Here is an 18,302-nt window from a genome sequence, read left to right as displayed (position 1 = left end):
CTGCCGGTAGGTGCCTAGTGACTATCTGTTGGACGAGCGATTGTGTTTTGAACTGGTCCCTGTCTTCCAGGAGATTCCACGCGATCTGAGGCAGCGTCTTCAGAAAGAAATAAACAAAACCTCGAGACTTCAGTTGACCAATAATTGAGCTCTAAACTGATTCCTGCAAATACAGGGTGGTGGAAGGACCACGGCCTACGGACTTGGACTTGGGGTTGAATCCCAGCTTTGCTAATCACAGACGTGACGACTTGGAGCAAGTGGCTTCTAGCTAAACTCGGTCTTCTCCCTGGGCAGATGGGGTATCAGCACCCTCCAGGGTCATTGTGAACATTACACTCAAGGTCGTGTGAGGAGCAGCCTAGCAAGGGGCGGCAGTGACCTTGGTTTCGCGCCATTTGCTCTTTCTGGGGTGTCCGCCTCCTTGGCTTGCCGCTGCCGCCTGTAGTCTGGTCCGAGCCTGACTTCCTCTCGCAGACCCTTGTTCACCAGGTCCCCCCCCCCCCGCCCACCCCCCACAGAGACTCACTGTCCTGGACACCAAGGAGAGAGACTCAGCAAACGTTAGTTAAGCCAGCCCCTCAAACTCAGATGCCTACAGGGACAGGCAGGAAGGAGGAGAGCGGGCTGGGTGGGATTTTCACGGGATATCTCGCCCTTACAATATTTTTTTAACTTGTCATTGAATTAAACCACGTTTAACTTTTCATCTTGGTATAATGTTTAGACTTGCCAAAACACTGGCAAACATAATACCGAGACTTCCCCTGTGCCCTTTGCCCAATTTCCTGAAATGTTAGCGTCTTCTGTAACTAGACACCGTGATCAAAGGCAAGGGAGCGGTCCTCTGTACACACTCATCTACGGATCTAACTCCGATCCCATCAGCGGTCCCGCCGCCGTCCTTTCTGTGATTCGGGACGTCCCACGGGGCTTGCTTGCGGCGTCTGTTCCACTGCCTCCGATCTCAGAGGGTCCCTTCCTCTTCGCCGGCCTTCCCGACCTGGGTCGTTGGGACAAGCGCTGGCCGGGCATTTTGAAACACGACCGTCCGCGTGGCTTTGCTGGCGGTTTTCCCATGATTCCCCTGAGGGTGTGCGTTTGGAGTGATGTGTGCCCTCCTCAGCACGTCCCATCAGGAGGCACGTGACACATCTCCTCCCGGTGACGATCCCTTGGTCACCGTGATGTCTGCTGAGTTTCTCCCCGGGAAAGTCACTCTTTTTCCTTTTGTAATTAGCGAAGGCATGGAAATGCCTCATCAGATGCCTGCTTTTACTCATTTCTTTTTATCCGTGTGGATTGTGGGCTTCCTGTGTTAGCCAGGGGGGTAGATCTCTTACCATGACTACTGAGTGGGGTCCACATTGTCCTTCCCCGGCCCGGGGAGGGGGCCCCTCTAAGTGGCTGCTTGTCCTTTTGACGGGTCCTCATCCTGCTTTGAGTGCTTCCTTGCTTTCTGACATACAATGATGCTGCAAGATCATCTTGTATTTTCCCGGCCCAGCCCTAGAATTAGCCATTTCTCCAAAAAGCTGATTCCTCTGAGTCAAGAATGAAATTTAGAAGCCAAGGTGTCAGCGCCAGGTGCGTCCGTGATCTGTCCGTCACCGTCCCTGGACCCTCTCTATGGAGCGAGCCGGGAAGCGTGCGTGCCGCGGTGTGTACACACCCGCCCACGGGGATGTTTCTGTACTGCGTGTGTTGAAAACCATGAACTCACAGGGATTCTTCCGTCTGCACGCTAACTCCCCAGGGTTTATTCAGCTTTTCTCTCAGTCCCTCCCCCTTCAGTGAGGCACCTGGCCCTCATCACCCTCACTGTATTCACTGATTTCATCAGCCCCCCCCCGCCCCCACCCCTGTATGTAACCCCTCCTCCCTGCTCATACTGATACTCTGGTGCTGACACTCCGCTCCTGGCCACCCCTGCCTCGTCACCCTGAGCAGCCTCTCACTTCCCGTAAAGCTCCCAGTGCTGAAATGATGGCTCCTGTATTTTTTCAGCTGCGAGGCCCAGTTTGGGCCTGGGGGCCCTGGATGGTGACTGGTATTAACTGGACAGGAAAGTGGCTCGTCAGCCCCTCCCCCGCTCCCAGGGACCGCTCCCTCCATTCCCAGCCCGGTGCCCCCTGCCAGGGAACGAAGTGTCCATCACTCCAGATCGGCCCTTCTCTGGCCTCTGTATCTGCTGTTCTTATTGTCCGGGCTACTCTTTGCCCGCACCCACCTTCCTCCTATCCTCCTGCTCTGCTCAGACGCCACCTCTTACAAGAAGCTTCCTGGATTTCCCCAGGTGCCTCCAGCTGACCCCGTGGTGGAACCTACCCCCCACCCCCCCACCCCAGCCTCACCTTCTCTTTCCATTCCCTTTGTCTCTGCCGCTGACCCACAGGCACGCAGGGCTGATTTTATCTCCATGCCCTAGTGCCTAAAGGAGCACCCAGCACGTAGTAGGTGCTCGCAAATGTTACTCACATGAGCATCAGTAAGAGCAACAGCAGTACTCGGGCAGTGCTTCCTGGGCACCGGGCTGGTTCAAAGTGCTTCACGTGCTCCAGTCTCCTGGCGCTCACCCCTATCTTCGAGATGCGTACGACTGTCACCCCGTTTTACAGACGGTGGGACTGAGGCCCCGGGAGGTTGAGTAAGCGACGTGCCCCAGGTCACAGAGTGGCAGTCACCTTTGAGCCCAGGCAGGCTGACTCTGCAGTACCTGCTCTTACCTCTCCTACACCTGTCGCATGAAAGGGGTCAGCACTTTCAGGGTAAGGGAGGTGACGTAAGTCAGGGTGGCTGAGTCACATGGTTATACCCTTCCCCACCGCCCCCACCCCCTTAGACTCCCAGCCCCAGTTTCTGGTGCCCTCTGGGGCCCAACTACCTGGCTGAGCAGGTAGGAGAGAAAGTGGTACCTTCTAACTTGTCAGCCCACAGGAACTGCCTCGCCCCCCGAGGTCTCGGGAAGCTAGCACAGCTGTGATGAAAGTGAGCCCACAGGAGTCAAGTATCAGACCTTACGCAAGACGTCTACATCACTGCAGTGGGTTAGCGGGGCGCTAGCTGCTCCCTGGCCGCTCACGGGACCTGCACGCCAGCCTGTCACCAGCAGACCCAGAGCAGCGGCTCTTCACCAAGCCGGGCTCTAGCCAGAGAGCCTGGGAACCCTTTGTGTGGACTTAGGGCCCCATTGGCAGAACTCTGCATGGGGGAGCTGGCTGCTCAGGGCCACAGGCAGGGGAGGGACCCAAGTGCACGAGGACCTTTCCTTGTGAACAATCCATGTCGGGTCTGCCAGACGCTTGTCCCTTCCTCCTCTCAGTAGCCTGGCAGGTCTGGGAGTAGTAGCCCTGTGTTTTATAGACAGGGAAACTGAGGCACAGAGAGGTGAAGTTATTTGCCTAAAGTCACACAGTCACACAGCGAGGAAGAAGACTGGCCAAGATTTGAACCCAGGGCGGTCTGATTCAGGGCCTTGCATCTTAAACAGCTGGCCACATTTAAACCCATGGAATCCCTGTGAGTCCCCAACCCCGAGTCCTTTCGCCACACCCCACGACCTGTGCCTGCTCCGCTGGGACCCCTGTGAAAGAGAGGCATCCTCTCGGCGCCAGGGCCAGAGCCCCCGTCACACAGAGCCGTAGCCATCATCACGACCCGATGCTGAGACGGTGGCCCCCGGCAGGGTTTTAGGTTAGCCTGGTGCCTCGGAGTCCAGAAGGATCTGTAAGAAGCAGGCTGCAGGGGCCATGGGAGCGGGGAGCTGGGACTGGGGGTGAGCGCCCTGGCACCCGGGAGAGACTGCGTTTCCCTGCTCCCTTCACCTCCGGAGAAGCCTCACACTCCCTCGGGGGCTCAGTGTGCTCCACAAACGCCTCCTGAGGGCCCACTCTGCGTCAGGCCCGTGCTGAGGTCTGGGGACGGGGCAGGGGGGCCAAACCGCACCAGGTCCCTGCCCTCGTGGGGGCGACCTCCTGATGGGGAAAGGCCAGCTAAGAAGCAAGACCAGATGAGGGTCAAGGGCCTCTCAGTGCTAATAAGAGTCATGAGCCAGCGTGACAAGGGTAAAGGCAGGGTGGCTGTGGGGGACCCATCAGAGGGGGTGTCCCACAGGCCTCTTGGAGGAGCTGGTTCTGGGAAGCGGTGTGACTTGCTGAGCCATGTGGCTCACTGGCCACCCCGTGTCCCCTGCTGCCCAAGGCCGGCCCTCTGTGCCCACCTCACCCCTGTCCCCTTTGCTCTCTGCAGGTTTGACATCTACAGGAAGGTGCCCAAGGACCTCACGCAGCCGACGTACACCGGGGCCATTAGTGAGTAGCCCCGTCTTGCCCTTGCTCCTCCCCACCCCAGCCCTGTGCCCACTCCCCCTGTAGAACTGCTGGGCCAGGGCGGACAGAGAGACACAGGAGGGGGACAGAGATGGTGGGCATCTTGCCAGGCCCGTGGTCCGTGGTCTACAGCCTCGTCTCCCCTCTGCCCTCTCCGTCACCTGCAAGGCATCAGGCAGCGCCTGGTTCCGGAGGGACAACCGGACGTCACGCGTAGTGGCTGCCCTGGGAGGTGACTCGGGGGGTCAGGGGCCAGGAAGAGCCTGACTTTTCTCTCCAGGCCTTTGAAACTGTTCGCACTTTCGACGTAAGCATGCTTCTAACCATTCAAAAAACTAAAAATCTCACTTCGATTTGGGGTTCGAAATACTATTCAATGAAAGGACGGGGCTCTCCTTGGAGAAATGGCCGGTTTCGGGGGGCTGGGCAGGAAGGGGACACAAAACACGCCGGGGGCATCTTGTGTGCCAGAGGGCACGGAGGAGCCCGGAGGAACCCGGAGGGAAGAAATACAGATGGGGCGCGCCAGCGGGGCGCGGGAACCTGCCAGGACGACAGAGCCCGGAGGCCAGGGCTGGGGCGGTGCAAGCACAGAAGGGATGACGGGGTGTCGGCTGGCCGCCCGGAGCATGGAGGAGAGGCCCGTGAGTCCACGCGGATCTAAACAAACGGGGAAGAAGGGCTGACTCTCCCTTGCAGAAGAATTCCAAACAATGTCGACGAATGCGTCCCCGCACGGGAGTTGGCGCTTACTTAGTTCCCCTGTTTCGGAGTGTGGGCTGGCCTCCGTGACGCGCTTTTCAGTCCCGTGACTACGGTGGTGCTGGAGCAGCACCTTCGGAGGGGGGGGCGATCAGCCAGTGAGAAGTCTCAAAGATGATGTCATGATGTCACACCCCCCTGCTGGGACGCATCGGGGAGGGCACCTGACTGCTGGAGACCCTCCCCCAGGACCACCAGCCAGTCGGTCTGATCACGAGGACACGTCTGACAGCTCCAGACGGGGGCACGTCCTACAGGACCCTCACGGGGACTGTTCAAAGGGGGCCAGGTCCTGAGAACCGAGGGAAGGCTGAGGGACCGGCACAGATTCGAAACCGAGGACAGGCGGTGGCTGAGTGTGGAGTGTGGGGCCCTGGCCCAGTTCCCGGCACAGGCAGAGGTCACCGGTGGGGAAGCTGGTGACCTAAGCCAGTCGCTTATGTAGTAACAGGACTGGACCGTGTCACTGTTTCCCTGTGACAGACCCACCATGTGTTAGCAGAAGGGGAAGCTGGGAGCGGGGCGTGTGGGAACTGTCTGTACCATCGTCGTATCCAGTATTACTCCACAATGAAAAGTTTATTGGGGGAAAATCAAAATAAACCGAAAGAACTGTGCAAGCAGGAGTGATTGGGCCTCGTTTTTCGGAGGAAAAGCGGGCTTAGCCTGATGTGTCACAGTTTGGAAGAGAGGGAGTCAGACTGGGGCTCAGTGGGCCTTTCCAGTGTGTGGTGCGGAGGGTGACTGTCCCCTGGGGTCAGGCCCGTGGGGTGGAGTCCGCTGTGGCCTCCCAGGGCAGGCTGTCATCAGGTGAAGGGATGGCCTCAGGGACCCCCCCCACACACACCCTGGCTGGCCCTGCCCAGCTCTCCCTCCCTGCAGCTCGGCTCACGGAAGCTGTGGCTGCCTTCTCGAGTCCTGAGTCTCCCCACCTCTGGGGGCCGGGACAGGTTCTGAGGTCTGGCAGGCCTGGGTGCCTGCTCCCATGTAGCAGCTGGGCAGCCTTGGGCTAGTCACTTGCCCTCTCTGAGTCTCAGTTCCCTGATCTGGGCGTTGAAGGACATCAAGTGCAGGGCACGTGCCGAGTCCCCGGTGCTTGGCTGACACTCTGCTGCTTATCACCATCCTCCTGGAGCCCACGGCCCACGGGGGTCTGTGACCGCAGGAGATGCGATGCTTGGTGCCTTGGCCCCCACGGAAAGGATATTCAGGGGATGTGGGAGGAGAGGGACTTATTCGTCCACCTGTTCAGCTGTGTTATGAACCTGCGCCCAAAACTTCACCCCAGGCCTGTCCCCTTCCTGCTGCGGCTGACAGCTCCAGCCCCTTCTCCGTCTGCACAGTCTCGCCCGAGTCGGCACGTTTAGCTCTCAGATGTGCGTCCTCCTAGAGTTTTTTAAACATATCGTCAGGCTTGGATACGCGTGTATCGCTGTTCCCAGCACAGACGCATGCAGGCGGTGCTCGCCACCTTCCCGGCCTTCCTTTCAGCTGATTGGTCCTGGATGCCTTCACACCAGCACATAATTGGCCACGACACTCTTCTTTCCAGCTGTGTCCTGTCACGTTATGCAGGTGACCCACTGTTTATGTAAGCAGCCCTCGGAGGGTGGACATTGCTGATTCCGTTTTTAAGTGTTTTTTTTTAAGGATTTTATTTATTTATTTTTTGGAGAGGGAAGGGAGGGAGAAAGAGAGAGAAAGAGAGAGAAACATCAATGTGTGGTTGGTGGGGGTCATGGCCTGCAACCCAGGCATGTGCCCTGACTGGGAATCGAACCTGCGACACTTTGGTTCGCAGCCCATGTTCAATCCACTGAGCTATGCCAGCCAGGGCTTAAGTGTTTTTTCTTAAGACTTTATTTATTTATTTTAGAGAGGGGAGGGGAGGGAGAAAGGGAGAGAAACATCAATGCATGGTTGTCTCTCATGTGCCCCCCACTCTGGACCTGGCCCACAACCCAGGCATGTGCCCTGACTGGGACTCGAACCGGCGACTCTGTGATTCGCAAGCTGACACTCCATCCACTGAGCCACACCAGCTAGGGCTGAATTCATTTTATTGTCATCACACACATCCTTGTCCGTCTCTCTTTGTGTCCTGGTAGGGTTATTTCTATAAGGTAACCTTCCTGGGCGAGGGATTACTGGGCCACAGGGCGTGTATGCTGTAACATTAGCAGGTACCCCCCACGGCCCTCCAAGATGCGGTGTGTTCGCGGTCCCAGTCACAGCGGGCCCGGCAGCCAGCTCCCTTCCGCAGGAGGGAAGGCGTGAGGCCTGGGTGCCAGCCCTCAGCTTCCATTTAGCGAGCAAATATCTATTAACCAGGTCCTTGGGGCCGGGCCCCGTGACAAGACTGGGACCACGGCGATGAGCGGGCTCCGGTCTTCGTCCTGCAGAAGCACGCGCCACGGCAGACACACAAGCATCCCCGTGCCCCGTGATAAGCGCTATTAGTAACTGAAGAAGCCGGCGAGGGCCCTGGAGACACGGGTCGGGTTTGGAGTCTGCCTCCGCCCCTGAAGCAGCCCTGTGGCCTGGGACAAGTTCACTGACTCCCCGGGGCCGTGGGTCTTAGACCCGGGCGCCCCTCTGCCGGCTGCACCAGGTTGCCCGCTCGCCCGCGTCCTCCCGGGGCCGCATTCCTGCTGTCCGGGGCCTGAGTCAGCCTCCGAGGAAGTCTGGAGTCGGGGAGAGAGCCTCGGCCTCTTGCCCAAACATGGACTGAAAAGCCCTCGTCGATCTCCAGGGATCCGAAGGCCTCTCTGGCTGAGACACCTCCCACCTGGCCTTGGCGTTTTCCATTCACTTATTCAGCGAAGATTTATTTCACGTCCCCTCTGAGCCGGGTACCCTGCCGGACCCTGAGGCCACGGCGGTGCTGTGACGCAGTCTGTGTCCTCCCAGTCTGGGGACAGGGTGAGGGGAGCAGACAGGGAGCTCGAGTGGTCAGGGCTGTTGGACACGTGGGTTCCAGCCGCGCAGGCCTGGGGCTTATGGCGTCCACTGGGTGGGTTGACCGGGCTTCCTCGGGGCCTTGAATGAAGCACGCAGGTTTCAGAGAGAGGCCTTGTCCGTCCACCTCCGATCTGTGCTGAGGGAGAACTTAGGGACCCGTTTTGCAGGCTGGCGGCAAGGAAGGCAGCTAGGAGACACCGATAGACCTAGGTCAGCACTGACCTTCAAAAACGCCTGCTTATTTTGGGCTCGGTCCTCACTGCAGCACCCTGCGGGTTGCTGGGGCTGAGGGTGGGGTGAGAGGGGGGAAGCCGATGCTGAAGAACGGGTTCCTCTGTGATGGGGTGCTGTTCGGAAACAGCGCAGTGGCCAGGTGACGGGTGTGGGGGCAGCTCTGTCATCACTGCAGCTCATGGGTGATGCGGGGAGGGGCGTGCGCCGGGAAACTGGGACTCCTTCCTGCAGTGGGCTTGCTCGGCAGCTGGGGAAGGCGCTTGAAAACTCATTTCTGGGCCATAGACACAAACAAACAAGCGAACCAACGTGGGCACCCTGGACAAGCTGACGTGGTGCCTGCGCAGACAGAGACTGCGTAGGGAGCGGAGCGTGGCGGGAGGCGTGTGCGCCTTAGGCTGCTGTTGGCTTAGAGAAAGAAAGGGATCTGCCCGCCTGTGATCCAGTGACCGGGAAGGACACAGAGCTGTGACAGTGCGGCCTCCGGGCGGGGACTGCGGTCAGGAGTGAGGGAGAGACTCGCACACCAGGTGCCTTTTAATGCAGCCTGACTCCTTTCTCGCCACTTGCGTATTTTACCTCTTCCCCTTCAAGAACAACAAACAAAAAGAAAACCTTTTAGAGCTGCCCCAAGCCGCTCTTTCAGAGACTGGAGGACCTGGCAAGGGACTCTAGTAGCCCCGTGTCTCGGGGTGGTTTTGGGAGCTGGCAGGGGACTCTGAGGACATGCCCGGGCCCTTCGCTTGGACCCTGAGCTCTTGGGGCACCTGTTGTTTGGCCTCCGGCTCCAGAGCGCACAGGTTCCCATCCCATCCCCTCCCGGCGTGGCTCCGAGGCCAGCCTCCTCCTCTCTGGGCCTCTGTTCCTGCACCCCTCACGCGGGCTCCTGCCCCCCAACCGTGGGTGTGTGCAGTGACCAGATGTCCGTCCGTGCTCCCTCAGCAGGGCGTACAGTAGGTGGTCAAGAAACGCTCATCCTCTGCTCTCTGCACCCAGAAGGCGTCTTTGACCAGTCTTGATAGATAGATAGATAGATTGATAATAACAATACAAGTGGGATGATGGTGATATAAGTGGTCTCAGCGCCCGTCCGGTGGCTCGGCCAGTCCAGGTGCCAGGTGTCCAGAGTGTAGCGGAAGGAGTGGGTGGGGCTGGGAACGAACCTTCTCTCTACAGGAAACCAACGGTCAACCCATGTGCCACGTCACCTTCCCCAGACCACCCAGTCCTTCCAGGTCTCTGTGATGAGGAGCCTAATAGAGGGCTGTGGGGTGTCTGCCTTCCGGGGTGTCAGTTGAGTGAGAGACACAGCCACAGGCAACCCCTGGACGTGACGGGTGTCCCAGCAGACGCTGGGAACAGGGAGGAAGGAGGAGCCAGCTCCACTTCTGGGAATGGGGTGGGCTTCCCCACTGAAGGGACATCTGAGAGCGACGGCAGAGGAGGAGGGATGATGGGAAAGCCAGTCCAGGCCGAGGGACCGAAATGGGATGCACGGTTTGGGACCAGCACTCGGCTCGGTGTGGCTGTCGGGGGCGTGTCAGGAGATGGGCCTGGAGGTGACCGGAGGCCCAGACCCCCGGACGCTGGTTGTGTCCTGCACCACTGCAGGACCACACAGCCGAGCGTCAGCAGTGGCAGCAGCCAGACAGCCGAGCTCCCCACAGGTGCAGGGGCCAGCCCTGGAGCCCGGCCCCCCTCTCTGCATTTCCAACTGGGGCCATTCCCCGTGTCCACAAAGAGTGGTCCCTGCTCTTGAAGCACAGAGCGTGCCGTCCTCGTTTTCCTACATTGGATGGGAACACGGGCACGCTGTGGGTGGCACCATGGGGGCGGTGATACACGGAGCAGGCGCTCGGCCTGGGAAGCAGGGAGGCAGGAGGGCACGGTGGGGCCTGTGGCACACCCGTGGGCTCAGAGCCCTGCGGGTACAGGGGCCGGGGTGCTCTGCAGCAGCCGGAAGGCCGGACTTCGGGGGGATCTCCGGGGCGTTCAGGGCCGACTCCGTACTTTAGAATGTGTCCCACTCAAGCCAAACAGAACACATTTGGTGGCCACCGCCTGGCTCGAACCCGCTCCCCTGGAAGAGGGTTGGGCCGGCCCCTGGAGGGTCAGGCTCCCTTTCTGGGTGCAGGGCTGCTTCCCACTGAGACCAAGAGTAGGCAGGGGCCTTGGGGGCTGTGTGAGGGGGTCTCTCCCCCTCCCTCTAAGCAGCTTTCCCCTGAGGGCAGGGGGCGGGGAGGGCCGGGGAGAGCCTGGCTGCCCCGGTCAGTGCCCTCCGCCCTTACGGTGCGTCTCTCTGTTGTTCCTTCCAGTCTCCATCTGCTGCTGCCTCTTCATCCTCTTCCTCTTCCTCTCGGAGCTCACTGGATTCATCACCACAGAAGTGTAAGTCACCCCCCCCCACCCCCACAGCGCATTCCAGAGCTTTCCCAGATGAGAAGAGGGAGGGGCCTGAACACAGAGAGAAACCTCAGAACCTTCCAACTCCCTTTCCAAGCCTGTGGCATTGCTGCCCTTCTCCCTCTTAAAAGGGTTTTCAAGTCAGAGCAGAAGCGAATGCTGCTTTGTTCTGGCTGAAGAGGAAACTCGGTTCCGTGCTGCGGGAGGCCCCCTTGGTCCCCCCACGGGCAGAAGGCATTTGCTGTCTTTGCCGTCCCTGTGTTTGGCAGGGGGGCTTTTTTCCCCCCTCTGACTCATCCCGGGGTCATTCCCTGTCAAAGCTGGACGAGTTCGGAGAAACTGCACGGCTTCCTATCCGAGGGGGCGTGGCCGCTGACGTCAGAGGCCACGCCCCCTCGGCTAAGCCCCCTGTCCTGTTCCCAGGCCCACGCTCACTCGCTCGGGGGGCGCGGGCTTCCTGGCCGCGACTGACGCATTGTGAGTCCGCCCCGATTCCTAGCACATCCTCTGGGCCGTGCGGAACCCAGATGCCGGTGGGATGATCTAGCCGCCGCCCCCTCGGACGCCCCTCGGAGACGGAATCAGCTCACCGCCTTGGCTGGGAGGCTTCCCGGTCTCTGTTTCCGTGTTGGCAGCCGAGAAGGTCGTCAGGGGGCTGAGCCCTGGCCACTCGCGCTCCTGCTCAACACTGGAATTTTCTCTTTTACTCACGGAATTCCTTGGTTTTCTTGGCCTCCTCCTCAGCCACGAGGCACCAGGAAATTGAAAACACAGCCTCTCGGTCCCCGATGGGCCTGGTCGCTGTATGAGTGTCACGGCCTTTGACCCTCCCATGGCCCCAGGGCTAGTTGTCTCCTCCGTACAGTTGAGGAAACTGAGGGACAGACAGGCAGGCCACTTGCTTGCAGTCCATGACATGCCATCAGGAGGTGGCTCCTGAGGCCTACTGGTCTCGCCTCTTTTTAACCTGTTTCTGTGTGTAGCTTCCTGCCCTCCGAGGTGTGACAGGGTGGGCCTCCCCTGTGCCTCTGCTCCCATGTTCAATCCCCATGGCACCCATGCCCCAGGGTCCTCACAGAGTGGTGGGAAATGCTGTGGACCAGGACTGGGAAACCTGGGGCCGGGTCTCTGCTCACTTTCCTGTGTGACCCTGCGCACGTTGCTGAACCTCTCTGGGCCTGAGTCTTGCCGGCGAAACAAGGGACGGTGGATCAGAGTCGCACTCCCTTCCAGGCCTGGGGAGGCTTAGCTGCTTCCCGAGACAGGACCTGCTCCCCCACCCCCAACCACGCGGAGGTCAGAGAAGGGATTGTGTGTCCCACTCCACACCCAGCCCCCAATGGGGGATGACCTGTCCGAGTCAAGTGTCTTCCCGCCTGCGCACACGTGGGCCATTCACGTCTAGGGGTCACCCCATCGCGGGTTGGCGGTGCAAGCAGGGAGAGTAGTAAGAGGCTGTGAGGGTCGCTGGTGTTACAGAGGACCCGTGTGCCAGGCACCTGCTGGCCTCTCCAGGCTGCCCCCTGTTCCCTGGGAGGAGGGGTGCGGTGCAGGCCCCTCATGTTCTGAGCAAGATGAGAGGAGTACACGTGTGATGGCAGCAAGGAGGGGCCCTGGCCCCGCCCCGGGCACCCGGCGGGAGGGTTCACATGTCCCAGGCAAGGGCACTAGCAGGTGCGAAGGCCCAGAGGCAGGGTTCCCTGGAGCCTGTGAGGTACGGACGGAGAGCTGGTGCGGCAGGAGCCGTGGGAGGGGGGCCGCAGAGCACGGAGCAGGAGGAACCAAGTCAGGCGGGGCTCTGTATGCAGCTGCGTGTTAATGGGGATCGCCCTCAGCACTGAGCCCCCAGGAGCCAGGGCGAGGCCTGCCTTATTCGCTGCTCTGTGATTCCGTGCTCAGAGGGGCTGACAAGGGCAGCAGGGGACACACCAGGGGTCAGCGGGCCAGCGGCCCTGGAACCTAGCCGCTCGTGGTGAGGCTCTGAACGAAGAGACGCAGCAGGAGGAGGGGTGTGGTGCGCTGGGGGGCTTGCACGCGATAGAGGCACACTCAGAGATGCCGCCGGTCTGGGGCCGGACCGCCTCAAGGGTGTGAGGCCCCTTCTGGCCAGTGGAGGTGGCCCTGACTTCCAGGTGTGAGAACGCAACCCCCGGGAAGTGCAAGTAAATGAGGAACTTACTGTGGCGTTTGATGCCGACAGGTTCCTATCTCTTCCCGCACTTACTCACAGCATATTTACTCCCCACCTGACACTCGGGGGTCGGGAGGCCTCCCCAGTGGTAAGAGCCCCTGAATGCTCATTGCCTGGTCCCCTCCCTTGAGTTAGGAACAGGCCTCCCTCGCCTCCTGCTGACCTTGGGAGGGCAGCTTTAGGAGCCTCCAGCGCAGCCCACAGCCAGGTAGGGGGGCTGAGGCAGGAGAGTGTGGACGTCAGAGCCTGCATCTGGAGTGGGCGGGGCCTCGCCTGGGGGGCGGGGCGGCACTCTAGCAAGCCTGGACAGGTCCTTCTGTGTACCCAAGACAGGGCTCCCCTTTCCCAATGACACAATGTTCCCGCTACCCTGCCCCTCCCACCCTGTCCCCTCCCTGGGACTTCCTCTTCCTGGCCCCTGGGGGCATCCTGGACCCTAGAGAGGAAGAAAGATGAGGGTGAAGGAAGAAATCAAAATGGAAGGCTATTGATTGAGGGTTTGCCTGTGTCCGGCCCTGGGCTAGCATGCACTTTGCCGTTTGCAGCGCTTGCGGCTGGAGGTGGGGAGGGGGGCGTGGGGACGAGAAGAGAGACCTGTCAGGGCCAGAGGCTCCACTTATGACCTGCAGCGACCCTGACGCCCCCTGTGTCCCTGTGGCCACGTAACCGCCGTACAGATGTTGCCCAAAGGGAGCGTGCAGGGGTACGGACCGAGGACGCCAGAGAAGTCCGGAGGGAAGGGGTTGCGCCTTTGGTGTCTTCCCTCTCTCAGAAGCTCATCCGCCCCTGCAGAGCCCTGCTGGCTCGGGAAGAAGGGAAGGTCACAGTTCTTTTCCTTCTCGGAGCAGCTGGCCCGCCCTGGCCGTTGTGTGGCCGAAGTGGGTCAGTCCCCCGCCCCCCGTGAGACTGTAACCTAAGGAAATGAGGTCACCGCTGGTTGGACCAACATGGCTCCAATGCGGGCCTGTGGTTATCGGTGACATAAGACGCTATTCTGGCCCGGCCCGGTGGGAGAGAGGCCTGTTTGTTTGGGTGATCGGACTCCGACCTGGGCCCTGGACAGGCCTCTAATTATGCTGGGGAAAGTGGCCCCACAGGGTGCTGGGAGATGCAGGGGAGCAAACCACCCCCCGTCCCCCCCCGCCGCCCCACCTTTGGAGAATGTGGCCACAGAACATTCCAGCCTTTGACTGCCCAGGCTCTGGCTGCTCTTCTTATTAACGGGACGGGTATTTATAATGAGAAACCGTAGCCACTGGAGCTCCCCATTGATAATGTTACAGAACAAACAAGGGGGGGCCTGAGACGATATAAAGAAGCCCCCAGGTCCGTTATGTCCGCCGCCAGAGGAAAGATGTCTCTCAATGCCAGAGATTTGTGAAAAGGAAAGGAAACGTTTATTTAATGCTGTACAAACTTAAAGTAGGGACCTAATGTCTTCACCAAAAATCCTAAAGTCCTCTAAAGCACCTACAAACAGACACAGTCCTTCCTTCCTTCCCCCTTTGCCCAGTCCAGAGTACCGTATCGCCTAAAGTTGCAGGGGTCCCTACTCTGGCAAAGGCACGTGGTCCTCTCTCCCCAGGCCACGGGAGTCCCCACTCTGCCAGAGCCGCGTGGTTCTCCCTCCCTCAGGGCCGCGAGAGCCTTCACTCTGCTAAAGCTGTGTGGTTCTCTCTTGTAGGGCTGCGCATGGTTCTCCCCCCTCCAATGGCTGCCGCGTCTCGGTTCAAATCCCAGCGCCCATCTTCCTCTGCAGCCCCATTGCCGGCTCCTCTCACAATTGGCCACAGCTGCCAGATTCTGGGCAGGTGTGGCCCTGTGGTGTGGAGCCAATTATCTCCAGGCTCTTCTTGACCCTGTTACAGATCCCTATTTGAGGCTCCCCTCTTGGCCGCACCCTGTTACAATAATTGGTGGCTCCACACGACTCATTCTAATGTCCTGTTCTGATTCGATAGTAGGGGACCAGGTGCCGGCCCCCCAGGCTGGCAGTTTACCATGCTCAGCTCATTCGATCTTTACAAAGCCCCTTGAAGTAGATACTGCTATTAGTGTCAGCCCCGCTTTATGACTGGGGAAACTGAGGCAACAAGAGGCTAAAACCTCAATGCGGTTAGAGAGTCGTGGAGCCAGAGTCAAACCCAAGTCTGTCTGACGCCCGAGCATCACCCCGGCCTGTCGTCCGGCCCTTTCCTGCCCAGAGCACGTCTGCTCCCCGGGCACCTGGGAGCCGCTGCTTTTTGGTCCGAATAGTTGACCGGGGGACTTGGGTGCCCCCTCCCTGGGTGAGGTGGCCAGGCAGGCAGTTGGGACTCCAGGAGGCCACTGCCTGCTGTGGGAACTTGGAGGTAACCTTGACCGGTGTCCTCGCACTCCTCTAGCAGGTCCAGGGTGAGGAGGCCAGGGGCTTCACCGAGAGGAGGAGATGGCCCGGATTGTGAGCCAGGGCCGGGTAGCAGCCACAGTTGTCACTGTGCCCTTGGGAAAGGAACAGCGAGAGGGCTGAAGGCTTCTGAGCTCAGTGACAGGATCTGGCTGATGTCTCAGAAAGCTCACCTTTCTCTCTCTTTCTTTTAAAGATTTATTAATTTTCACAGAGAGGAAGGGAAGGAGAAAGGGAGGGAAACATCAATGTGTGGTTGCCTCTTACACACCCCCTGCTGGGGACCTGCCCCACAACCCAGGCATGTGCCCTGACTGGGAATCGAACCGGAGACCCTTTGCTTCGCAGGCCAGCTCACTCCACTGAGCCACACCAGCCAGGGTGAAAGCTCACCTCTCGTGAGGAGGTGACCTCGGAGGCCAAGGCCCAGGTGGAGAGGCTGGGTGATGACCCAAGGCAGAGGGTGATGGCCATGGAGCAGAGATAGGGGCAGGATGGGGTGTCTGTGGAGGGCTGATTTGAGGGGCATCGTTACCTATCAGGGAGTAACTGCATAACCTGTGTCCCTCCCCGCCCCCTCCCACCGAGGAGACCCTTGCCTGGGGCCTCGCTGATGTGTAAGTTTCCATTGAGTCCAGTTGTGAAGCATGGAGGCCAGCGGCTTCAGGCAGGAATCCGAACTATTCAAGGGCTCTTCTAAAAGCAAATAAAATTGTTTTCCATGGATGTCATCAGACGCACGCCTCAGCCGAGAACTCCAAGGCCCTCCGTGACATTCCACCTACGCTCCCCCCTCCCCCGCCACCGATACCTCCCCAGGCCTCCCTCCCGCTCCCTACATGGTCTCGGCGCCCCCGCACCCCCATGCCGTCCGCCAGACTCCCCGACGCTGTCTGGCGTCCTCCAGCCGGAATGCACTCCGACTCCCCCACCAGTGCGGTCGATTGCCTCCCCCGTCTGTTCCGTCAGCAGAGATCGTGAGCCCCGGCTCCATGCTGGCGATGCGGAGCCCTCTTCTGCGGGGGGGTGGGGGGTCAGGTGCCCGCGGGGTGTGCAAGGTGGTGGCAGAGGGAGGCTTATGGGGCACACACGGCATGGCCCCTGAGCCCCTCCGTAGCCTATGGATGTTTGGGCCATGGGGGTTGGGCATCTGGAGATTATCAGAAAGATGGTGACACCTGGCCCACAGGTGGACTTGGGGGGCCACGCCCCTCGGTTCTTCATTACTTCCCGTCCCATCCAGTGTCTCTCAATGGGAGGAATGTGGCCCTGGGCTCTGGAGGCTCTGGGTCTCTAGGTTCAGGCCCCGCCTCTGCCTCTTCCTGCCGTGTGACCTTGGCTGGTCTTGACCTGTCTTCCTCTGAGCCTGGCTTTGTCTTTGTGGAACGAGAAGAGGAACCCCTATTCAACACTGGCTTGTTCTGCGTGTTAAATGAGATACCTGTGAAAGCCCCACCACCTGGGCTCCGAGAACGGGGCCATGTCCTTTGACGCGTTACCAGCAAGGCCAGCTTTTCCGGGGGCCTTCGACTTGACCAGGGCCGTGCCCACGGGAGCACGTTCAGTCCTCCCCACGACGCTGAGCCCTGGACTCTGTCCGTAGACGCCGACAGGAGTGATGACAGTGACAGCCATGGGCGGGCACCGAGCGCTCACCGTTAGCCGAGATTGTGCTGCGTCTTTGTCCCCCGTCTTACTGATCTGGGGAAACGACGGCTCAGGGACCGGGTCAGTCGGCCAGTGGGTGGCAGAGTCGGGGTTCGAACCCCGAGAGCCTGGACTTCCACTCTGGTAGAAGGCCCACGCTGTGACCCTGAGGTTACGTGAGGGACAAACACCCCTGCCCGGCAGCCTGCCGCTCCATCGCCGGCCTGGCCTTCACACAGCCCTGGGAGGTGGCGGAATCCTTAGTCCATTTCTTCCTTTCTCCCTCTTTTCTCCCTCCTTCTTTCTCTCCCCTCACTTCTTCCTCCTCCCCCGCCCCTTTTTAGTGAGGTGTGTGTATATTTAACTTAGAGATGACGAGTGCACACCTTAATGACAGGTGTTCACCTGTGTTGACGTCACGCCCACACCACCTCCCCAGGACGGCACACCTCCGCCAGCCGGAAGGTTCTCTTTGCCCCTCCCAGTCAGCAACCGCCGCTCCCCCCCTCCATTCTGACTTCTGTTACCATAGGTCAATTGTGCCTATGGAAACTTTAAACGTCACTGAAAGCTTTACCAGTTTTAAGTTGAGGAGACCCAGGCTCAGGCAGATGAAGCAACTTGGCCCAGGTCCCCCAGCTCCTCAGGGGCAGGACCAGGTGGTGAGCCCACATCTACCTGTCACTGCCCCCCGGGTCTTCTCGTCACCCTCGCTAGTGACGGGGGACCAGGCCCACAAGGGGCCCCAAACAACAGCGAGTCCATAAAAAGTGTTTATTTCAGTTCCAAACAGACGTTTAAAGTCACGGTTTAAAATCGGTTCGGACCCAGGCAGTAAGGTTGGCTGGTCTGGGCAGGCGCCTGCCAGGGACAAGTGACTCGAGGCTGTGAGTGGGCTCTTGGAGCCGGCCGGGGGTGGCAGGAAGCCAGCAGCCCTGGAACATTGACCTTGCACTCAGAAGGCGGCCGTGTTGACCTCCCAGGCGGGCAGCCCAGGTGACCGGGCGGTTTACCCCCACAGCCTGGGGCCTTCGGGAAGGCACCTGGGATCAGCCAGGTATAGGTTTACATGATAAGCCTGTCTTCGAGCTCTGCAGGTGAGTGCCTTTGTCACCCTCCCTGCACCTCAGTCCCTTTGTCTCAGCTGCGCTGGGGAGCCTGGGCCCCTGCCCTGGGAGAGGGCCCCTGGGGCCGCAAGGGTGAGCTCACCTCGGCGCCACACCTGGGACTCACCTCGCTCTGCAAGCTGAGGTCACCTCCAGCAGATTGCCAGGGGATGACATCATCCCACAATCCCTCAGTGATGCTCCAGGCCCCGCCTTTCAGGTGGGAGAGGTGAGGTGCTTCAAGGAAGAGTCTCACTGGGCAGGGAAGGGAAGCCGAGAGCTCT

General features: G+C 59.9%; 1 protein-coding gene across 2 annotated transcripts in view; it reads left to right on the top strand.

The window, feature by feature from the left end:
* ERGIC1 (endoplasmic reticulum-golgi intermediate compartment 1) overlaps nucleotides 1–18,302 on the top strand; it is a 79,825-nt gene that overhangs the window by 33,472 nt on the left and 28,051 nt on the right. For both annotated transcript variants that reach the window (XM_045828644.1, XM_045828636.1), the window contains exons 2-3: nucleotides 4,249–4,310; nucleotides 10,601–10,673. In XM_045828644.1, coding sequence (XP_045684600.1) covers nucleotides 4,249–4,310; nucleotides 10,601–10,673 — 135 coding nt within the window. The remainder of the gene's footprint in view (nucleotides 1–4,248; nucleotides 4,311–10,600; nucleotides 10,674–18,302) is intronic.

The sequence above is a fragment of the Phyllostomus hastatus genome, unplaced genomic scaffold, assembly GCF_019186645.2.
Source record: "Phyllostomus hastatus isolate PE091 unplaced genomic scaffold, TTU_PhHast_1.1 phas_contig_150, whole genome shotgun sequence".
In the NCBI taxonomy this organism is placed as follows: Eukaryota; Metazoa; Chordata; class Mammalia; order Chiroptera; family Phyllostomidae; genus Phyllostomus; species Phyllostomus hastatus.
Note: the sequence above shows the minus strand (reverse complement) of the source record. Positions and strands in the feature narration are given on the sequence as shown.